Here is a 17,506-nt window from a genome sequence, read left to right as displayed (position 1 = left end):
AGGCAGAGCTCATGTAAAAGAATATGAGATGATTATGAGAGGATTAATTATACTTACAGGGGGACCTGCATGACCAGGTGGGCCAGGGGGGCCACTGGGGCCAGGGGGTCCTGGGAAGCCACTCTATAGTGTGGATGAAAAAATAGTAGTTACATTAAAGTAATATAGCTATAAAGCTTAATATAGTTGCAATAATCATCAATAGCTGTGAAGTAGATTTTTACATAATTAGTACAGAGAAACATCCACGGTGAGCTGCACTTGGTGCAGTAAAAAGGAAGCAGCAGTATATACACCCAGTGCTGAAGAAGCACATTGTTTAGCTGTCCCTTCAGAAAAGGCTTCACTGGGTTGCTCCTTGAAAGCTTAGCTAACTCCCAAGGTATTTTCAGAGCTGCAGCTTTTCCTTTTTGAGTCACTAGTCTCCTTCTTTAGAAGCCAGAAGGATGCTCACAGCTCAGCTTTTCAGCTGCCTGGAGGGAAAGAATACAAACTGGAACTGAACTTGTTAAACAGAGTAACTGAGCACCAATTTCTCTGCTGGGTAACTGAGCTTGATCAGCCCAGCACTAGAGATTTCTCATGACCTAGAGATATACTGAATTAAGGCCATACTTTTGTTATTGTCAGTAAGGCAAGCATTTTCACCAGTGAAATATTATCTGAACTTTAACAGTACCAAGCCATAAGAAAGAAATGGGGTCTGGATGAACCAAAACCTCAACATTTCTACCTCCTGTAGCAACAACCACAAAAACATTTAATACTGCAAAACAGAAAACATTTAAAAGTTAGCACACTGGTCTACTGCAGCTATAGGGGGATCTTTAAAAAAAGCTTCTGTTAAATTAAACTCTTCATGTGCTTCATAGAGCCAAAAGAATCACATATATGAATGACACGAGGATCATTCTGTGCTGCACTACTGGCAGAATATTCCGTAGTTGATATTGTACAAAGTGTGTTTCATGAGATATTATCATAATGTGTCAGAATAGGTATTACAGATATTATATTAATTTAATTTTCATAATACTACATTAACAGGATTTCTGTACTATACTGGCATATGTAGGACAATACACTACTATACTACAAAAATAAATTATATTCGTTCACAGTTGTCTTTTGTCTAAAAAGAGTGAGCCATTTTAATATTTGCAATTTTCTAGGATACGAAGTACAGCAAGAGGATGTGCTGTTAGGGTTTGGGAAATGGGGTTGCCTTTGATGTGTGAATATAATGAGAAGTCCCTGTTGATTGTTAAAACTCATTTGGTGTAAGGTAACAATAGATTAAACCAGAATTAAAGCCACCAACTGATCAATAGCAATCAATCAATTAGATATTATTCTATAAACAAATGAGATACAATTGTTTTCAAGTTACACACTGAGGTGATAAACTGAGTTAGGGGTGTGCCTGCTGCTGTCATCTCCAGACTGTGGACAGATGAGCATCCTTCAGCTAGAGAATGTGCACTGGTGAAAAAAGGCAAAGGCAAGATGAAGAGAAGAAGCAAGTGAAGAGAAACATGGAAAGCACAAAATCAGTCTACAAGCAGTGTAAAGCCATGGGAAGGCAGCAATGGAGAGATGTGTGATTGAGGAAATACCAGGCATGGTAACCAAGCATGGACAAATGTTGGTGCTATGTTTTCTTGTTTTAATAATCTTCCAAACTATTTCAGTTTGGATATTTATTCATTAGGAGATATTAAGTTGAAAATTGATACATTTATAAAATAATAAGGAAATAAATCTGTGTAATGCTAATTATAAATATTATTTGGCCCTAGTGCTTTCAGTCACATCTGCCTGCTGTAACTGCCGGTACCTTGAGGTCATATTTGGCATGATGCAATATAAAAGACCTTATGAGCTGAAAATATACACACAGCACTGAAGATATTCTAGGGTGCCCAATAAAGTAGCTTGGTGGGATTTTTTTAACCCGAGTCCAGGGTTTGAAGCACAAGAAATCAATAATCACTTCCAGGGAAAAAGCCAAAATAGAGAGGAGTAACCATAGTTGTTAGCTGAAGGTGTCTTGGTTACCTGCCTAGTTCAACACATCCCATATTAAGACACCATGTAGCAAAATGCAGATGATATGATAGCTGTGGGCAAAAACTGTGAGGAATGAACATGAATAAATGAATAAACAAATACAAAACCAGATGGTTGAAGAAGACAAATGCATAGATGATCAAACCAAGGAGGTAGAAATAAATGGATTAAAATAAAGATGAGGAAATAATGAACTATATTTCAGGAAAAACAGCTGCTGTGATTAGTAAACATTAATTCACAAGATGACCTGATGGAACCCTGAGAAATAACACATTTGCTTGGAACTGCCTTGATATGCTACAACATGTGATACCCAAGCCGTGTTATGCAGAATTGGGCTGAAAATAATGATTATGCTTAATGAAGCACAGCCAATTTCCAGTAACAGCAATTCACCACATCCTCTATGCAGCAGATTGCCTGAGTCAAGAACACTTCATGTTGAATATCTCTAAATCCCAGTGCCTAAAAGGGGAATCATGAGGTGCAACATTCAGATTTATTTTATACATGAAGCATAGCTCAAGTATAACTCTTTGAGGCAATCAATGTTTTTCCCACTTAAAAAACTGAAAAGCTTGGACCAGGTAGATAGGCAGATACAGCATCCTTAGTACACAGTTTGAGTAGCTGTGGGTAAAAAAATGGTAATTATAAAAAGAAAAAGTGAAAATATTTTGGATTTTAGAATGAATAAAGGTTATAAGAAGGGTTTACTGACTTGTTATCAGGAAAGTTTGAATTGTGGGAAAGTTAGCAAGTATGGAGTATCATACTGAGTAAAGACAGAATGATACTGAGTGGGTGAAAGAACATTAAGGGCAGTGGAAGAGGTAAAAATGTTGGAAGGAAGGGAAGCAATTAGAGGAAGAATATCAAGCAGATAAATGAGGAATGTACATGAGGGAGAAAGGGATAAATGTTTAGGTAGTGTAAGAAGGTGACTCATAGACAGAGATCAGGAAAAGGAAGGTGAGATACTGAAGAAATAAAGTGAAATGGCAAAAAATCCAGATGATCTATAGCTACTTTCTAGACTAGTATTGCTGAGCAAACTGCTGCCTTACATCACATTCAACTTGTAGGCAATAAATAAATGAAAACTTATATTGTTAAATAAAAATCAGGATAAATACACATCCAAGGTATAATCTACAAGCAGAAAATTTGTTCTTTTAACAAAAAAAGCACAGAAAAAAGGTTTTGTCATCTTACAATGGGCTGTGGGTACGCAATACCAGCTCCACCAGCCTTCACATCATAGGAGTCATACTGTGGAGAAAAACTCTGCAAAAGAAATGGAGAAAAAAAGAAAGGGGAAGAAAAAAAAGAAAAGTGATTGCTACAAATCCAATTAATTTTTTCTTACCTTGGTATGGCAAATATATGGAAATAGCTCTTTTGTATCTGCTGAATAGTACTAGCTTGAGATATAGCTGCCATATATTTACATCACCCATGACAGAAGCCCAGCCAATGTCTTCTTTCTGAGGTCATAGTGACATTAGCTCCCCAGGCTGGGCACATCCATTTTTCTTCTTGACAGCTGGGCCTCAGCTGAACAACAAAATTACTGTTCTCTCTCCCTTTACTCTTGTTTGACTCCTTCTAAACTTCTTTCACCATTTTCTCTGTCAGTCTCTTTTCTTTTGGACTTAGTAGTCACTCAAGGAAGCTGCTGAAATATTTTCTGTTGCACTAAAGAGCACAACTGTTAATTCTTATAATTGTCCTGATTTCTTTTACCTGTGCCTAATGAATGGCTCATTTCACATGAGCAGACAGTCAGTGCAGTGGTGCATTAATGACCCACAGGTGGTTGAGCAGCAAGAGTTGAACACATGCAGTGCTCTGCCTGTTCTCCCAAACCCCTGTGGATCCAATTCCTGCACTGACCAGGTACAGGACTCCAGTGCTCCTGATACCAACCCTCTTGTCAGGATCCAACAGCAAATTTTGGATGGAGTGTTGGAATGGGTGACTAATTCAGCCCATTATAATCTCCTGTGTTCGCAAAACAGTGTCTCACTTGCTATATAACTGTGATGCCCACTGAGACTGGTTAACTGATCCACAGCTCAGTCCTGCAGAGGTAATCCTTTCCAGAATTAAATAAAACCAAGACATTCCTCAGTTTCTGGCTTACCTGGGAGTGGGAAGCATATATGGAAATTACAATCAGTGGCCTGTATTCAAAAGTAGCAATTCTTTTAACATAAAATTTTCATTAGCTTTGTGCTAAAGAAACCCCATCCTGTAAATCTGGGATTGGTCAACTGCATGGATGACAATGTCATCTCTTAACAAAGCACTGCCTGGGGCTCAGTGCTAATAATCTTTAGTTACAATTAGGTCTCTTGCTGAGTCTGCCCAGCTCTTCAGAAATGAATTCAACATTCACTGAGCCAGAAATAGAGGGAGTATGACAAAGAGTACTTGCATGGCATTTCCCTGCAAACACAGGATCAGTGCTTCAGTCTAGTCTTGTGGGAATGTTCCTTTATTAAACATGCATTGCATGAAACATAGGAAAGTAGGAGAGTTCCCCAACCATTAAACTTGAAGGGAAATACTCCTACATACTCCTTCTGGTGGGATTATTTCTGAATTACATAAGTCCTTCAACAGATCTTGCCCCAAAAGTTTTAAAAATAAGGTAAGGCAGGGATTTAATTGCACTCCAGAGAAATTTTATGGACAAAACCCCAAAACAACAACAAAATCCCACCTACCACCCAGTTCTGTTTCCCCAAGGCACAAATGAGATGGATGCCACTGAAAGCAAAGCACCTGTGAAGGTGCAAGGCACAGGTGCCTACAGCACTGCTTTGTGTGGCTATGAGCAACCAGGCAGAAGCTGAACATAACAATGACTTACACCTCCGCTGATACTGGGACAGTTCTGGCAGATCCCAGGGGGCCCAGGAGCCCCAGGGCTCCCTGGCTGTCCTGGTGGGCCAGGGGGACCATTTCTGCCTGGAACTCCAGGAGAACCCTGCAAAGACACAAACAGAGCAGATACTGTTTTCACTTGCCTCCAACTGCAAGGGTATTGCTGGACAAACCTTTCCATTTGTAACAAAGTCTGTGTGACTGCAGAGGGAAACCTCTCTTACATACAAGGCCACAACCAAACATTCAGGGAAGAAAGACAAAACTCACACATGGAAGCACTTGGTTGCTGGAGCCTTATTATAACATATGATCAAACACACTAGAAACATTTAACTGTTCTGTTCCTGAATCTAAAATTATTACTGCTAGTGGAGTCCCACAGAATTTTTTTCTCCTACTGGAAAGAAATATAACAAAACATAACACATGTGATATCGTTTGGACTAAACTCCCTCTCTCTGTGTTCCTCCAGTCTGAATTTTTGAGAGTTTTGCTGGAGCTAAAGTTCTATTTCAAAATAACTATAGAGTATAGTACTGTTGCAGACAGAGCAGACATCAATTAAAACAGGATATCTTGGCAGCTTTAATGGGATATATAACACTAGAGGAATGAGGTCCTCATTTTGTTCATTTCCTTCAGAAAAACAAAAAAGCTGCACTTACAGGGTCTCCTTTGGGGCCTCGGCTGATTACTCCAGGAGTCTAGAAAAAAAGGAGAGGTAATTAAATTAAAAAACAGAATCAAAGTAAAATGAAAAAAATTGCACACATGAACAAGAGCAAAGCACTTTTAAACATTTGAATATAGCCTTATCATATGAACTGAATTTATTCTTATTCATTATCTTTAAAGGCCACGGAGTTCTTGGTCAGTCTATCTCCATTTTCTTGGATCATCCATAGAATTTCAGCTCCCCTGCAGGCACAAACATGGCACCAATAAAGTCAGTAGAGCTTTGCCAGAGTGCAGTGGGGACAGAAGTCCACTGTGGAATGCTGTGACAGTTTTCTTGTGTCCTTCTCAGTCCAACATGTGAACTGTGATTAGCTAATTTTAAATCCTCAGATCTACTGCTTCAATTTATTTATTTTTCAATTAATAATTCAGTTACGTGTTACTATCTGGATTTTCAATTTTTGTGTTAAGCTGCCAATCAGTAGCCAGAAATACTCAGGTGAAACCATCTAGGATCTTTCAAGGTGGCATTTCCCTATACACCATCCAAGGTCATCAGGACAGCTTCCAATGGGCTGACCAAAGACAGGCTGGGGGAATAGTCCACATGTTCTTCATTATCAGGAGCCCCAGAACTGCTGAGCCTCAAAACACAGGAGAGGGAGGTATACTTAAACCTCCAGCATGCTTGTCTATACCACTCATTTCCACCCCTCAGACTGTTCAGGTGATCCTGAAGCAGTGGAGTTGCACTAGTGTGATGCAAGTAAGACAAATATTTGTGTGTGACATTCCATGTTTAAACAGGTGAGTTGTTCTGCAGCTAGAGAGCTGCAGAAATGTTTCTCTCTTTCCCATATACACATCTCTTTCACTCTCTTATTTTCTAGATAAGGATCTGCAATGTGTCTCTAGCAACCTCTGTACTCTAACAGAATCTCATGGATCTTAAACACTGTTGAAATGTTCAGATGAGCTGAGAGCTCAGTATAGCTGACTCACTCACTGGAGCTCTTAGGAGGGGGCTTAACATGTACTAAGAGTCTTGATTTTCCTGAGGTTAAATTGCTGCAACTGGTTTATATAATGTTGGTGTCTATAAAAAGATAGTGATATGGTGTGTACAGTGTATAGGTATGTACAGTATAGGTATTTACAGTATAATTACCTTTCCTTTGCAGGACATTAACTCAGCAAGAAGCCTGCAAAAGGAAACTCACTGTGTGATGATGTAGAATTGGGTTAATAAGAATGTAGCCTCACGGTATGCTGTGAAAATTCTCTAATTTTCTTTGACTTCAAGTTGGCATTGTTTTCATGGATATAGATTATGTGTCAGAAATAAGGTGTTTGCGTTATTCCTCTGCTTTTCCATAAAATGAAAAATTTAATGGCTAATTGCTGCCCTCTATCCCTTTCCACTATGTTTGGTGCCTGTTGTCCACATAAAACTGAGCTGAAAGACAATATTTTCAGCTGCATTATCCATCCTAAATATTTACCTAAATTCAGAAAGTGGCGTTGAAAAGAAAAGCATTTAAAAGCATCTGAGCCAAAATGAATTGAGTTTGACATGCATCAAGAAGGCATTGACACCAAAGAAGCAACACTGAGAATAAACTTACTCTTGGAGCTGGTGTTGTTGTTTGTGGGCAAACTGGACAGCACTCTCCAAAAGGAATCTCTGGGTTGGGGCAGTCCAGCTCCTGGTCATCACACATGATTTCATCGCAGAGAACAGATCCCGAGTCGCACACGCAGATTTGGCATGGCTCTGGTTTCCAAACATCCCTGTCAGCATATTCCTGCCCAAGATAGGTACATCCTGCCACTGGAAAGAAAGGAAAAAGAAGTGTTGAATATTATTTCAAATGTGTTTTCCAAATTAAAAATGAATAACGTGAAAACCGTTGGATAGTTTGTTTAGTGTTCTAGCTCATGCATGTGAAGTAAAAGGATAAATGCTCCTGCATTGGGAGGATCTGTTACATTAATTGCAGAGTCTGCTCTGAGTTAATAAACAGACATCAATGGAAACCTCCTGGAGGCAAGCCAAAGCTCAATTAAATCTCTGATAATCTTCTGTCTTGAGTAATTTTAGTGTCAGACAGAGTTACTGTCTAATTAGCAATTGAATTCTCTGCTGCAGCTACAGAGCAAACGTGCCAAAGCTCCCCAACAAGAGTCTCTCTGGCCCCCATGTGCCAACAGGAGCACTTGCACATGGATGTGGGATAAGCCATCTGTCCAGAACAAACTCCTGTCACCAGCATCTTGCATTAATAACTGCCACCAAGGGGTTTCAAAATGTTTTTTGAAAGCCAGCATATGTGACAGATCGGAAAGAATGTTCACATTAATTGCCCAAATGGTTTGCAATAATTGTATCAGCTGGCCTGCTCAAATGTTACAAGTGTCTTATTTTCAGACAGACGACAGTTCATTTGTAATATTCATGGTTTTGTGAATGCCTTCCAACAGCTGTTTTACTGATCAAACTTGTTATGGACTATGAATATGAAAAGAGTGACAAAAACTGCCTTCAACCATTAAATTTTGGGTTGGTATTTTCTTAGAAAAACATGATGTAGAAAGCCAGGTCATTTAAGAAACCAGTATAAAATAACAGTAGGAGCATCTAATTTGAGTTTTACAAGCTCATTTTAAGTTTTGTAGACATTATTGGAAGTCTCAGATTGCAAATATAAGCATCAGTGAATGTCATGAAAAATATAATATGATTTTTTTTTCATGGATAATTAAAAGTAATTCAGTTTATAAAAACAACATTCTGGGGAAACAGCTATTTGTGAGCCTACATCATTCTTAAAACTTTAATACCAGAATAATTTACCTACTATACACCACACCCTTCAAAATGAGAAATAAAATGACAAAAGATGTAATTCAAAGCTCTGACATTAAAATTGCTACTGGCTCAAGGCAGAAATATCTGAATGCCATCAAGCTGTAGTGGCCACAATTATCTAGTATGAGACTGAGTCCAAATTTATCATGCAGTTCTTTCCTATGAATTATGCAGTCCCCCTTTTTTACCCCCTGCATCTTTAGTCTCTGTTTTTTTCTCTTTTCCACCACTGCATTAGCATCCTGGTCTCTTTTTTTCCCCTTTTTCTCTCTATTTGTGGGTGTGTGTTCCCATTCCACGCCAATGCTCTTTGCTAACATGCACACTTAGATGTGTTTCCTTTGCATTTCACCTTTCCCATAACATATAACTTCCCTTTTCATTTTTCATGAATCCTCTTTTGTTTTGTACCTGAACAGTTCCCCTTCATTTCCATGATCTCAACCGAGCTTAGTTTTCTTCTGCTCTTTTCCCAGTGTCTCACTCAGCTGCTTTTTCTTGACCTTATTAACCTGACTTTTCCTTCTATTTTACCCATGAAATTCATCACCTCCTTGTAGGAGCTGTGGAAAGGCAATGGGGAATTAAATCATGGCTCCCTGAGGGGAGAGCCAGAGTGCAGATCTTGGAGCAGAGCACTCCATGGGACAGGAGGTTTCTTTTCCCAATTTCAATCCTCCTGCAGGCTGCCTGTGTCTGAGTGCACCAACTTCTGTTATTTTTGCACTTGAATTATAAAAGAAGCAACCAGGAAAATGCTGACTTGTTAAGGCTGACACTCCTTATGGTTAAGAATTGATTTTGTCCACTATCTTGATAGGAGCAACAAGATGCACAAAACTTCAAAAAGCCTTTTTAGACGTTTTCAAGCCAGTATTTTTTTCTTTGCCAGATGTCAAGCTGGGATCCAGTATTTTACCTTCCTTTGAAAACACAAAATCTTACAATCAAAAACCTTCCAACAGCATATGAAAGCTCACTCCTCTCAGACATTCTCTATCACTTAGAAATTCACTTTTTCCTTTTCCACCCCTTTTGGGCCTCATTAGAAACTTCATATTCTGCACAAGAGAGATGGAGGAGAACTGCTCATTTTCAGGACAGCCTCTTCCTCACACCCACATGTCACAGGGTTATGGCATCAGAGGATGCTGCTTCAAAGCACACTGCCTAAAAATGAGTACCTTTGCAGAGGATGTAGACATCCTTCCTTAGTGTGCCAAGCCAATTCTAGTTTCTAAAAAGGTGGCTTGGCTTCCCAGTTCTCACCCCACAGAACCATATCTGTGGATCCCAGGTAAATAAGCCGGTTCTCTGCTTAGTTAGGTTCTGACTGTTTTTCACAAACCAGCATTTCTCTGTGGGTGCTTGGGGGAAAAAACAAGCTGCCCAGGCTTGACAAGACTAATGATAAATATTTCCTAACAAACAAGAAGGCTGGAACGTAGAAGTGAAGGATTATGAATGAAATCTTTACTGCCTCTCTAGTAAAGAGATAAACCAAACTTTTCAAGAGAAACACCAAATCACAGAGTGGCAAAAGCTGCAGAGTTCAGTGCACCAGTGGCTCACTGCACACATGAAGCATTCAAAAGCTGTGTGCTGTGGGAGGCAGAGTGTCAGCAGAGCTGCTGGGGAGGTTAGAGTTTGTAATCCATCTTGAAGGAGTGGCTGGCTGCACCCTGGAGAGCATGGGTGGGCACAGATCCATGTCACCCAGAGCAATGTACTACTCAGCTGCCACTCTGCTTAAGCACCTCCCAGCTCCACAGCTTTTCATCTATAAACATAATGCGGAAGGGGAGAAATTACTTTTCTTTAGGGCAAGTCATAATTGTTAAATAAAAATACTATTATATGGACCTAAAAGAACTTCATATTGATACTATTTGCACTTGTAATGTACAGTTATATGAATTGTGTACACATATAAAGAAATGCATAGCATTCACTCTTTTCTGTACCCAAAATATGTATTTGTTTAATTGTGATATTCTGATTTTCAGCTCCCAGTATCACTTTCTTAGACTTTCCAAACCACACATTTTTTTAAACTGTGTTTAAGACAACCAGGTACTTATTCGCTAGCAAATTCAGGTCCAAGGATTTGAACTTTCATATGTCAATTTTTTCTTCATTCTTACTTCATTTTCAGTGATTTGCTTTGTTGTTTTGTTATTTTCAGAGATGTGATCCTGCTGCCTTACAGCAAAGAGGACAGCTCCAGTGAGGAGCAGAAACAGGCCATCTTTCCCCTATTTTTACACTGCTGGTTAGAAAAGATTCTGTTTTCAAGACAGAAGCAAAGGCTTTTCTCAGTGACCAGTTTTTCACACCGAGAATACTCACCTGCTATATATTAATCAATAATATCAATAAAAAACATGGAAATTTAAAATATGTCAAAACAACTGATAATTTTACATTAACAAGGAAATAAAGGAGATTTCTCTGCACTTTTACAAGCTTGTCATTCAGTTATGCTACAGTAGATGGCATCATTTAACAGGAAGATGACAAAAAATTGCAGACATATGGATATAATGACATTCATCTTTGCTTCTAACTTTCTGGACATTGTTAAATGAATTAAGAAATAAGCTAGGAGATCTGCAATGAAAACTGCTGTGGCCTTTGGCAGAATGAAAGTATGAAATAGGTTTCCAAAGGAAACTTACATCTGGGAAGGCTTAGTGTGTTAAAGACACCCCCTCTGTGCTCAGATGTAGATCTGTGTGTCAGCATGTTATGACATAATGCATTTTGCATTGCTCATAAAGATTAACCGTTAGCTCCAAAATCCTTTGGAAAGCTGATTTGTGCTAAAGCACTGGCGAGGAACATATAGGAATAATGAGGTTGTAAAAAAGCTGACTTGTCTACTTCTAGACTTGTGGTATAACAGTCACATGCTTGCCTTAGCCAGCTTCTCTTATTGATTCTTAAACATTCACATTAGCCTAAGATTTAAAAAATATTAGAAATCAACAGTATTTGTCTATGGCAATGCAAAATCTTATTCTTCCTCCCAAAGCCCTAAATATGATGGCTACACAGCACATCACTCCTGTGGCACTTACTGCAGTGCTTTGTTGGAAGCCCTGTCAATCTCTAGTGCACTGTAAAAAAGTTTAATGTTTGAAAGCCTAAATTAATTTGAAATTATGCTGTTTACAAATCACTCAGGTTGTTAAAGATTTTGCTGTGAGTATCACTTCCCTGGGCCAGCCTAAATAGTGAATAAAAACAAAAAAAAGTCAACATAGTAATGGTCATATGCTGGTTTTGAATTATTTCCCATTCTAAGAAGACTGGATACTGTCCATAAGCAGACCAATAGTGAAAGCTGAGAGGAAAATCCCAATTTAGTTCAAAGAACCTATAAGTGTGGTACATAGAAGAGCCCAAACTGTACAAGGGAAAACAAAGATGGCCATTGTAGGTCTGAATGATGACAGATGTGCTATGGGACATAATCCCAATCCCAGTGAAGTGAATGGGAATTTGTCATCACATGCTAGGACCTGAGAAGCTGACCTGCTTTGTAGTTGGTTTTGGCTTTGCATTTGTGCAAGCACCATGATCATGACTTAACCCCAATTATATGGCAAAAGGAAAAGATTTCCTAATAGTATCCTCAAAAACCACAGGCTTTTCCACTTTGGTCAAAGCAAATGTCCAGCTATTGCATTAGTAACAGACTCACGTATCCCATTTGCAGAGATGTGACTAAATGGTTAGAAATTAAAGAACATCTTGATCTTGTCTGGTTCTGCCTCAGAGAGGGCAGTAGTCCACACAGGGTGATTCATGATCCTCCAGCAGCCGCCTGATGAGGGCCTGGGAAGCAAAACCGAGGAGCTTTGCTCTGTGAGAATCTGATCACAAACACAATGAGTCAAACAAACAACTTCTGCTGTATTTAAAGTTAATCTGGTCAAGGCTAAAGCACCAAGATTAAACAGGCCTTGCTTCTAACTTTGACAGAATACAAAGCCTGATGAAGCTAAGAAAAGCATTTCTGTTGCATTTTAACTGTAAAAAGCCTGTGCTTCCTCACCCTGACCTAATTTTGGTCATTTGCTTTACAGGATAACTACTTCAAAAATTGTTTTTCATTTCTTCTGTAGTAAATACATCAGTTAATTGCATGCTCCAGCACTGTTTGATACATTGTTTGACCAAAGGGAAAAGTAGAAAGGAGATATGCTATTTTCAGTGGAAATGCTATCATTCTGCCCTGCCAGAGTAGGTGGAGGAATCCACCCCAGCATGTGCAGCAATGCTGCTTTCCATTTCCTGAGCAGAAAAGAATGCCACAGCGTCTACCTCAAAGCAAATGGTTTGGACTCCCTGTCTGGTATTAAGATGATGTTTATAAGAAACCCAAACACACTAGTTCCATCCCATCATTAGTAATGGAAACAAGAGAGTCTCATAATGAATGAATTGGCTGGAGGAGCCGGAATGGCCTGGTGTGTTGGCATGTCAGGTCAGTGCTGAGTACTCGAAAGGGCTGAAATCCTGTCTGGGTCACTGGAGGCAGGAAAAGAGGTGGAAATAAAAGAAAAGAAATGGTTTAACAAGTTGGCGTTTTTCAGACATTCAAGGCCTTCAGACATTCTCTCAGCTGTCTTAAACAGCTATTAATTGAATCTATTTCACACAGTGTATGAGAACATAAGGGCCAATTTGGGTATCCCTACCTATTAGGACATTTTCAGGTTTAATAGTACTGATGTAATATTTTGTGAGGCTTGCCCACATGTGAGTGGAGGTAAAGAAACCTCAATTAATAAAACACTTAAATGAAAGCTGTGAAAAACCAGAGCAGGTCAATCTTAAAAATCCTTTTGTGCTCTGTGAGCTGTAGAAGGAAGAACTACTTTTAGATGGAATAGAAAAGGAGTATGAATGAAGAGTTCACAGATTTCCAAAGTTTCACACCAAGAAGGACAGCTACATCCTGTGCTTTCAGAATGAAACCGAAGCTTTCTTACTTCTAGGGATGCTTGTCTGCCAAGAAAGCTGGCATTTTAACAGTTCTGCCACTCCGCCAGTCCCAGTTTTTCCCTTCTCTCAGACGCAGAGCAAGAAAGAGAAAGCTGCATAAAAGAATGCTGGTTAAGCATAGCACTGTACTTGTCTGTCAGAGGTGTGCAGAGTGGAGTCACAAGCTGTTTCACTGGCAATGTATAGAAGAGTGTGGATCCTCAGGCAAAGGATCCTCGTGTCACATAACAAACTGTCCTTGCTTTGAGACCCACCCAGTGCGTATGTCAGATTACAAAATGAAAAAGAAAAAACAGGCCTGCAATGCTACAAACAAGTACTTGCATTTTAAACAACTCATTCCTTTTTCCCTTCATTTGTCTTTATAGGCTACAAATGCCACAACCTTTCTGCAGCCTTTAAAAAGCTTCATAAATACCAGGAGTAGAACGTATCCTAAGTGCATTTTTTACCAAGTAAAACACATGTAAAGTAAAGTAAAATGTCAAGTAAGTAAAAAGTAAAATTTCCAAGTAAAGTGCCTCTATTTTCCCTGCAGATTATTGGCTTTATTCTAATCTTTCAACGTGTGATTTAAAACCCAATTTTTCTGCTTTATCTTCAGAGGGCTGTTCTTCTCAAAGGTAATGTGGTCTAAAGTAGCTGATTCTGTCACACTGTTCTGTTTCAAAATTTGTTTCACAAATTGCTCTATTTTGGCACACATGCTGACACCTGGAATGATGTTCTTCATACAACTTCCAAAGGTCACCCTGCCACAGCAATGCTGCAAGGAAATAGTGACCAGAGCTATCCCATCAGAGACGTTGTTACACAACAGCCTCACTGCTTCAGCTGGTGTCCAGCATGAGAAACTGTGGCAAAAGAACTGCTTTTTTTCCAAACTGGTAATGAGCAAACAAAGTGCGAGATGGTTTCTTTGCTGTTCTAGTTCTGAGGGTTGTTTTTTGGCAGAACTGATGTTTCAAGCTGAGTCACACAAGGGGCAGGATAGAGCAGATTGCTGTATATCTATCACCTTGCTTCTTTTTTGGGGCTGCCCAGAGAATTGTTGAGACTCTTCCTGAACTCATAAAAGTCATTCTGAGAAACAATATCTGATGAATTCAAGAGGCATCTTAGCTACTTTTGCTCTTAGCTACTCCTTGACAACATCGTGGCCCAAATTGCTTTTTGCATGGGAGGAAGATATTCCTGAATGACCATCTGTGTCAAGATGTCATTCTGGGATTTCCTGTCCAATGTCCTCTCTCAACAGGCTGTCTTTGTAACTCAATTATATTTATGCGTCTGCCTCTTTAGCAGAGATTGACCTCTTTTGCCATGAGCTGCAGAATTCAAATAACTCCTCCCTGATTAAGGGTAATGACTGCCTGATCAGAAGCTCCCTTGATTTTACTGGGCTTTGAATCAGACCTAAAAAATGTCAACTTCTGATTATTCTGCTGGAAACTCAAGCTCTTTGGTGCCTGACAGATCAAATCCTTTACTAAGGGTAACCATTTGCATTAGAGCAGGACACTAAGTAAGAAGAAATTTCATCATGATTCAGTGCATTTAATGCCTTTTAGAGGGACCCTTGCATAATACTTCAGCTACTCTTCAATTATTGGTAAAATGCCTATGAGATTTTTCCATCCCTTCTATTCTTACATTACAGTATTTTTTGGCACATCACCTTTGGTGGCATGCTAAAAATAAGCAACAGGCTGCAAGCACTTTATTTGTGGCTATTTAGTTGCAGTGCTGGCATAAATTCTTACTACTCTGCAGTAATATGATTTTATTGTGCTTGCCTTTAGAGTGAAGGATACCAAATTCTTGGCATAAAAACTTGTGTCTTAAACTAAGCAAAAATGGACATAAATTTAAGTTCTAATGTGATTTCTGATGATTTGATGAATTTATTAGTTTCTTTAAACACACACGCTGCTCACTCCTCGGGCAGTCAGTGAAGACTTCTACAGTCAGAATCCAAGTGTCAAGGTAATGTTAGTTTTGAACACTTGACCACTTCTGGTTATATTTCATAAGAAGCTGACCTAGCATATTTCTAAAGAAAAGCAATAGTTCAAGATCAACATTATTAGGATTAAGGGAAGAAATTTACTAAAATACAGCACAAGATTTCACGAAACTTTAAAAAAATTTTAAAAATCCCCCCAAGGTGTAGCTCTAAGACATATTTCTGCATTCCTGATTTTAGCTAGGACCAGGGAGAGTTTATAACATTGGAAGGTTCTTTGAAACATTTCTTGCAGCAGGTCTGTCCTGGGAAGAATAAAGAAAAACTGGAAAAGTCATTGTGCACAGCTTTCCCAGACTGTACAACCACTCTCACAGATCCAAAGAATCATTAAAAGGGAGATTCAGCTTCTCATCTGATAAGAGAAAGGGAACAAATGGAAACTGATAATTGTTAAAGCTTGGTCTACATAGCACCTCATGTAAAACACTGAACTATAACTACATACGTAATGATGCTTTAACCTTCTGGTGTGAAAAAACCTAAACATTGTGTGGGAAAAAAAATTATGGGTTTTGTTTTGCATTGCCTAACTTTGTAATTAAAACAATTTTTGGCAGGTGATTAAAATTTCAAGTGGGCCATGATCCTCTCTTTCCCCTTAGCTCTGTGAGAAGGCTAACAGATTTATGCAATGCTGTTTCTGTGGTTTGCCTTGGAAGAGATCAGCCTGATTCACTGCTTCTCTCCTGAGGCTGAAGCAGATGGGAAATGTTACAATGGCAGTATAGTACATGTGGTAATGTCATTTATATTTTCAGATACCTTGGACAAAGCCAGCCCCAGTATAACTCCACAGCCATAGTGAATTTACATCAGAGATGAGTAAAGCAGCGGGGGGCAAATTCTACACTAGCCTCGGTCCCTGCACAATTTTATTGGTTTCCCTGTAATTTCAGAAGTTGGAAGTAAATGAAGGGTTTGGTTCTTGCATTTCATATTCCAGTGAAGGATTGAAGTGCCCTGGCATACTGTCTAAAGAAAAGAATCATATCTTTGGCTGCCAATAAATTAAGGGTATTTGTAATTCAGAAGGTTGTGGTGGGATTCTGAATGCATAGAGCATCATTAACCTAGTTTCATCTGCAAAACAGTTTGTATTCATTCATTCCTGATTCCAGTTTGTACTAATTCACCCCACATCCATTTTGGACAGTTTGTTGGATATGGATGACAGTATTTGAAATTCTTCTTAATCTGCCTCATAGAGGTTATTAAATGGCTATTTGTACACGGGATACAATGCTCTTATTGTCAACCTCCCAGGGCTACTAAAGTAAGTATTGTGAGGGTTTTCTCAGGGTACCAAAGACAACTTAATTTTGGAGCCTCTTTTAAATATCAAGTTCTATGCCTGGTCATTTTTCAAGCACAAAGACTTATGGATCTTCCTAACTAATTCCCTCTAGAGGTGAAAATTCACACTTTTGGTGCAGCGAAGCGCCTGCAAGCAGAGAACTGACTTCTTATTGATATCAGAGGTCAGAAGCCTTGCTACTGAAGTGGCTGCCTGAGGCCTGGCACACATTTAGCCCTCCCTGCTCTGTGCAGCAGCAACTGCAGCTGGCAGAGGGTGAGAATAAACAGCACCATACAGCCCAGGAGGGCTGGAACATCTGCAGCAGACACAACCTGATCCAGCTCAGTTTATCTGCTGCAGCCCTTAAAAGGTATCAGTGGAAGAGCCAGAGAACACCTGATAAATGAAAAGGCTCTGTACAATTCACAGTTTTTTGATTCTGCACTGAAAGACATTTACAGCAATCTTTCTCTCTTCAGCTGCTCTGAAATAATCAGTTGGACTTGAAAACCTCTCTTCTTTCTTTTCCCCCTGCCACTGCTCCACATTAATGCTATTCTGTTCATACAAAAAAGAGGGATCTACAAAGAGGACCACCCTGCCAACAGCTAAGCCACCAACAGCCTTAGAATATTGTGCAAAGAGCCTTCAA

The 17,506-nt window shown here is 39.3% G+C and overlaps 1 protein-coding gene across 1 annotated transcript in view; it reads right to left on the bottom strand.

The window, feature by feature from the left end:
- The window catches only part of COL3A1 (collagen type III alpha 1 chain), a 49,044-nt gene that overhangs the window by 23,667 nt on the left and 7,871 nt on the right, over positions 1–17,506 (bottom strand). Inside the window, exons 2-6 of the mRNA XM_085065980.1 lie at positions 7,272–7,477; positions 5,634–5,672; positions 4,952–5,068; positions 3,289–3,360; positions 58–123 (exon numbers count right to left, since the gene is read on the bottom strand). Coding sequence (XP_084922106.1) covers positions 58–123; positions 3,289–3,360; positions 4,952–5,068; positions 5,634–5,672; positions 7,272–7,477 — 500 coding nt within the window. The remainder of the gene's footprint in view (positions 1–57; positions 124–3,288; positions 3,361–4,951; positions 5,069–5,633; positions 5,673–7,271; positions 7,478–17,506) is intronic.

This window comes from Lichenostomus cassidix, chromosome 7 (genome assembly GCF_008360975.1).
Source record: "Lichenostomus cassidix isolate B80296 chromosome 7, HeHo_3.0, whole genome shotgun sequence".
Lineage (NCBI taxonomy): Eukaryota > Metazoa > Chordata > Aves > Passeriformes > Meliphagidae > Lichenostomus > Lichenostomus cassidix.
Note: the sequence above shows the minus strand (reverse complement) of the source record. Positions and strands in the feature narration are given on the sequence as shown.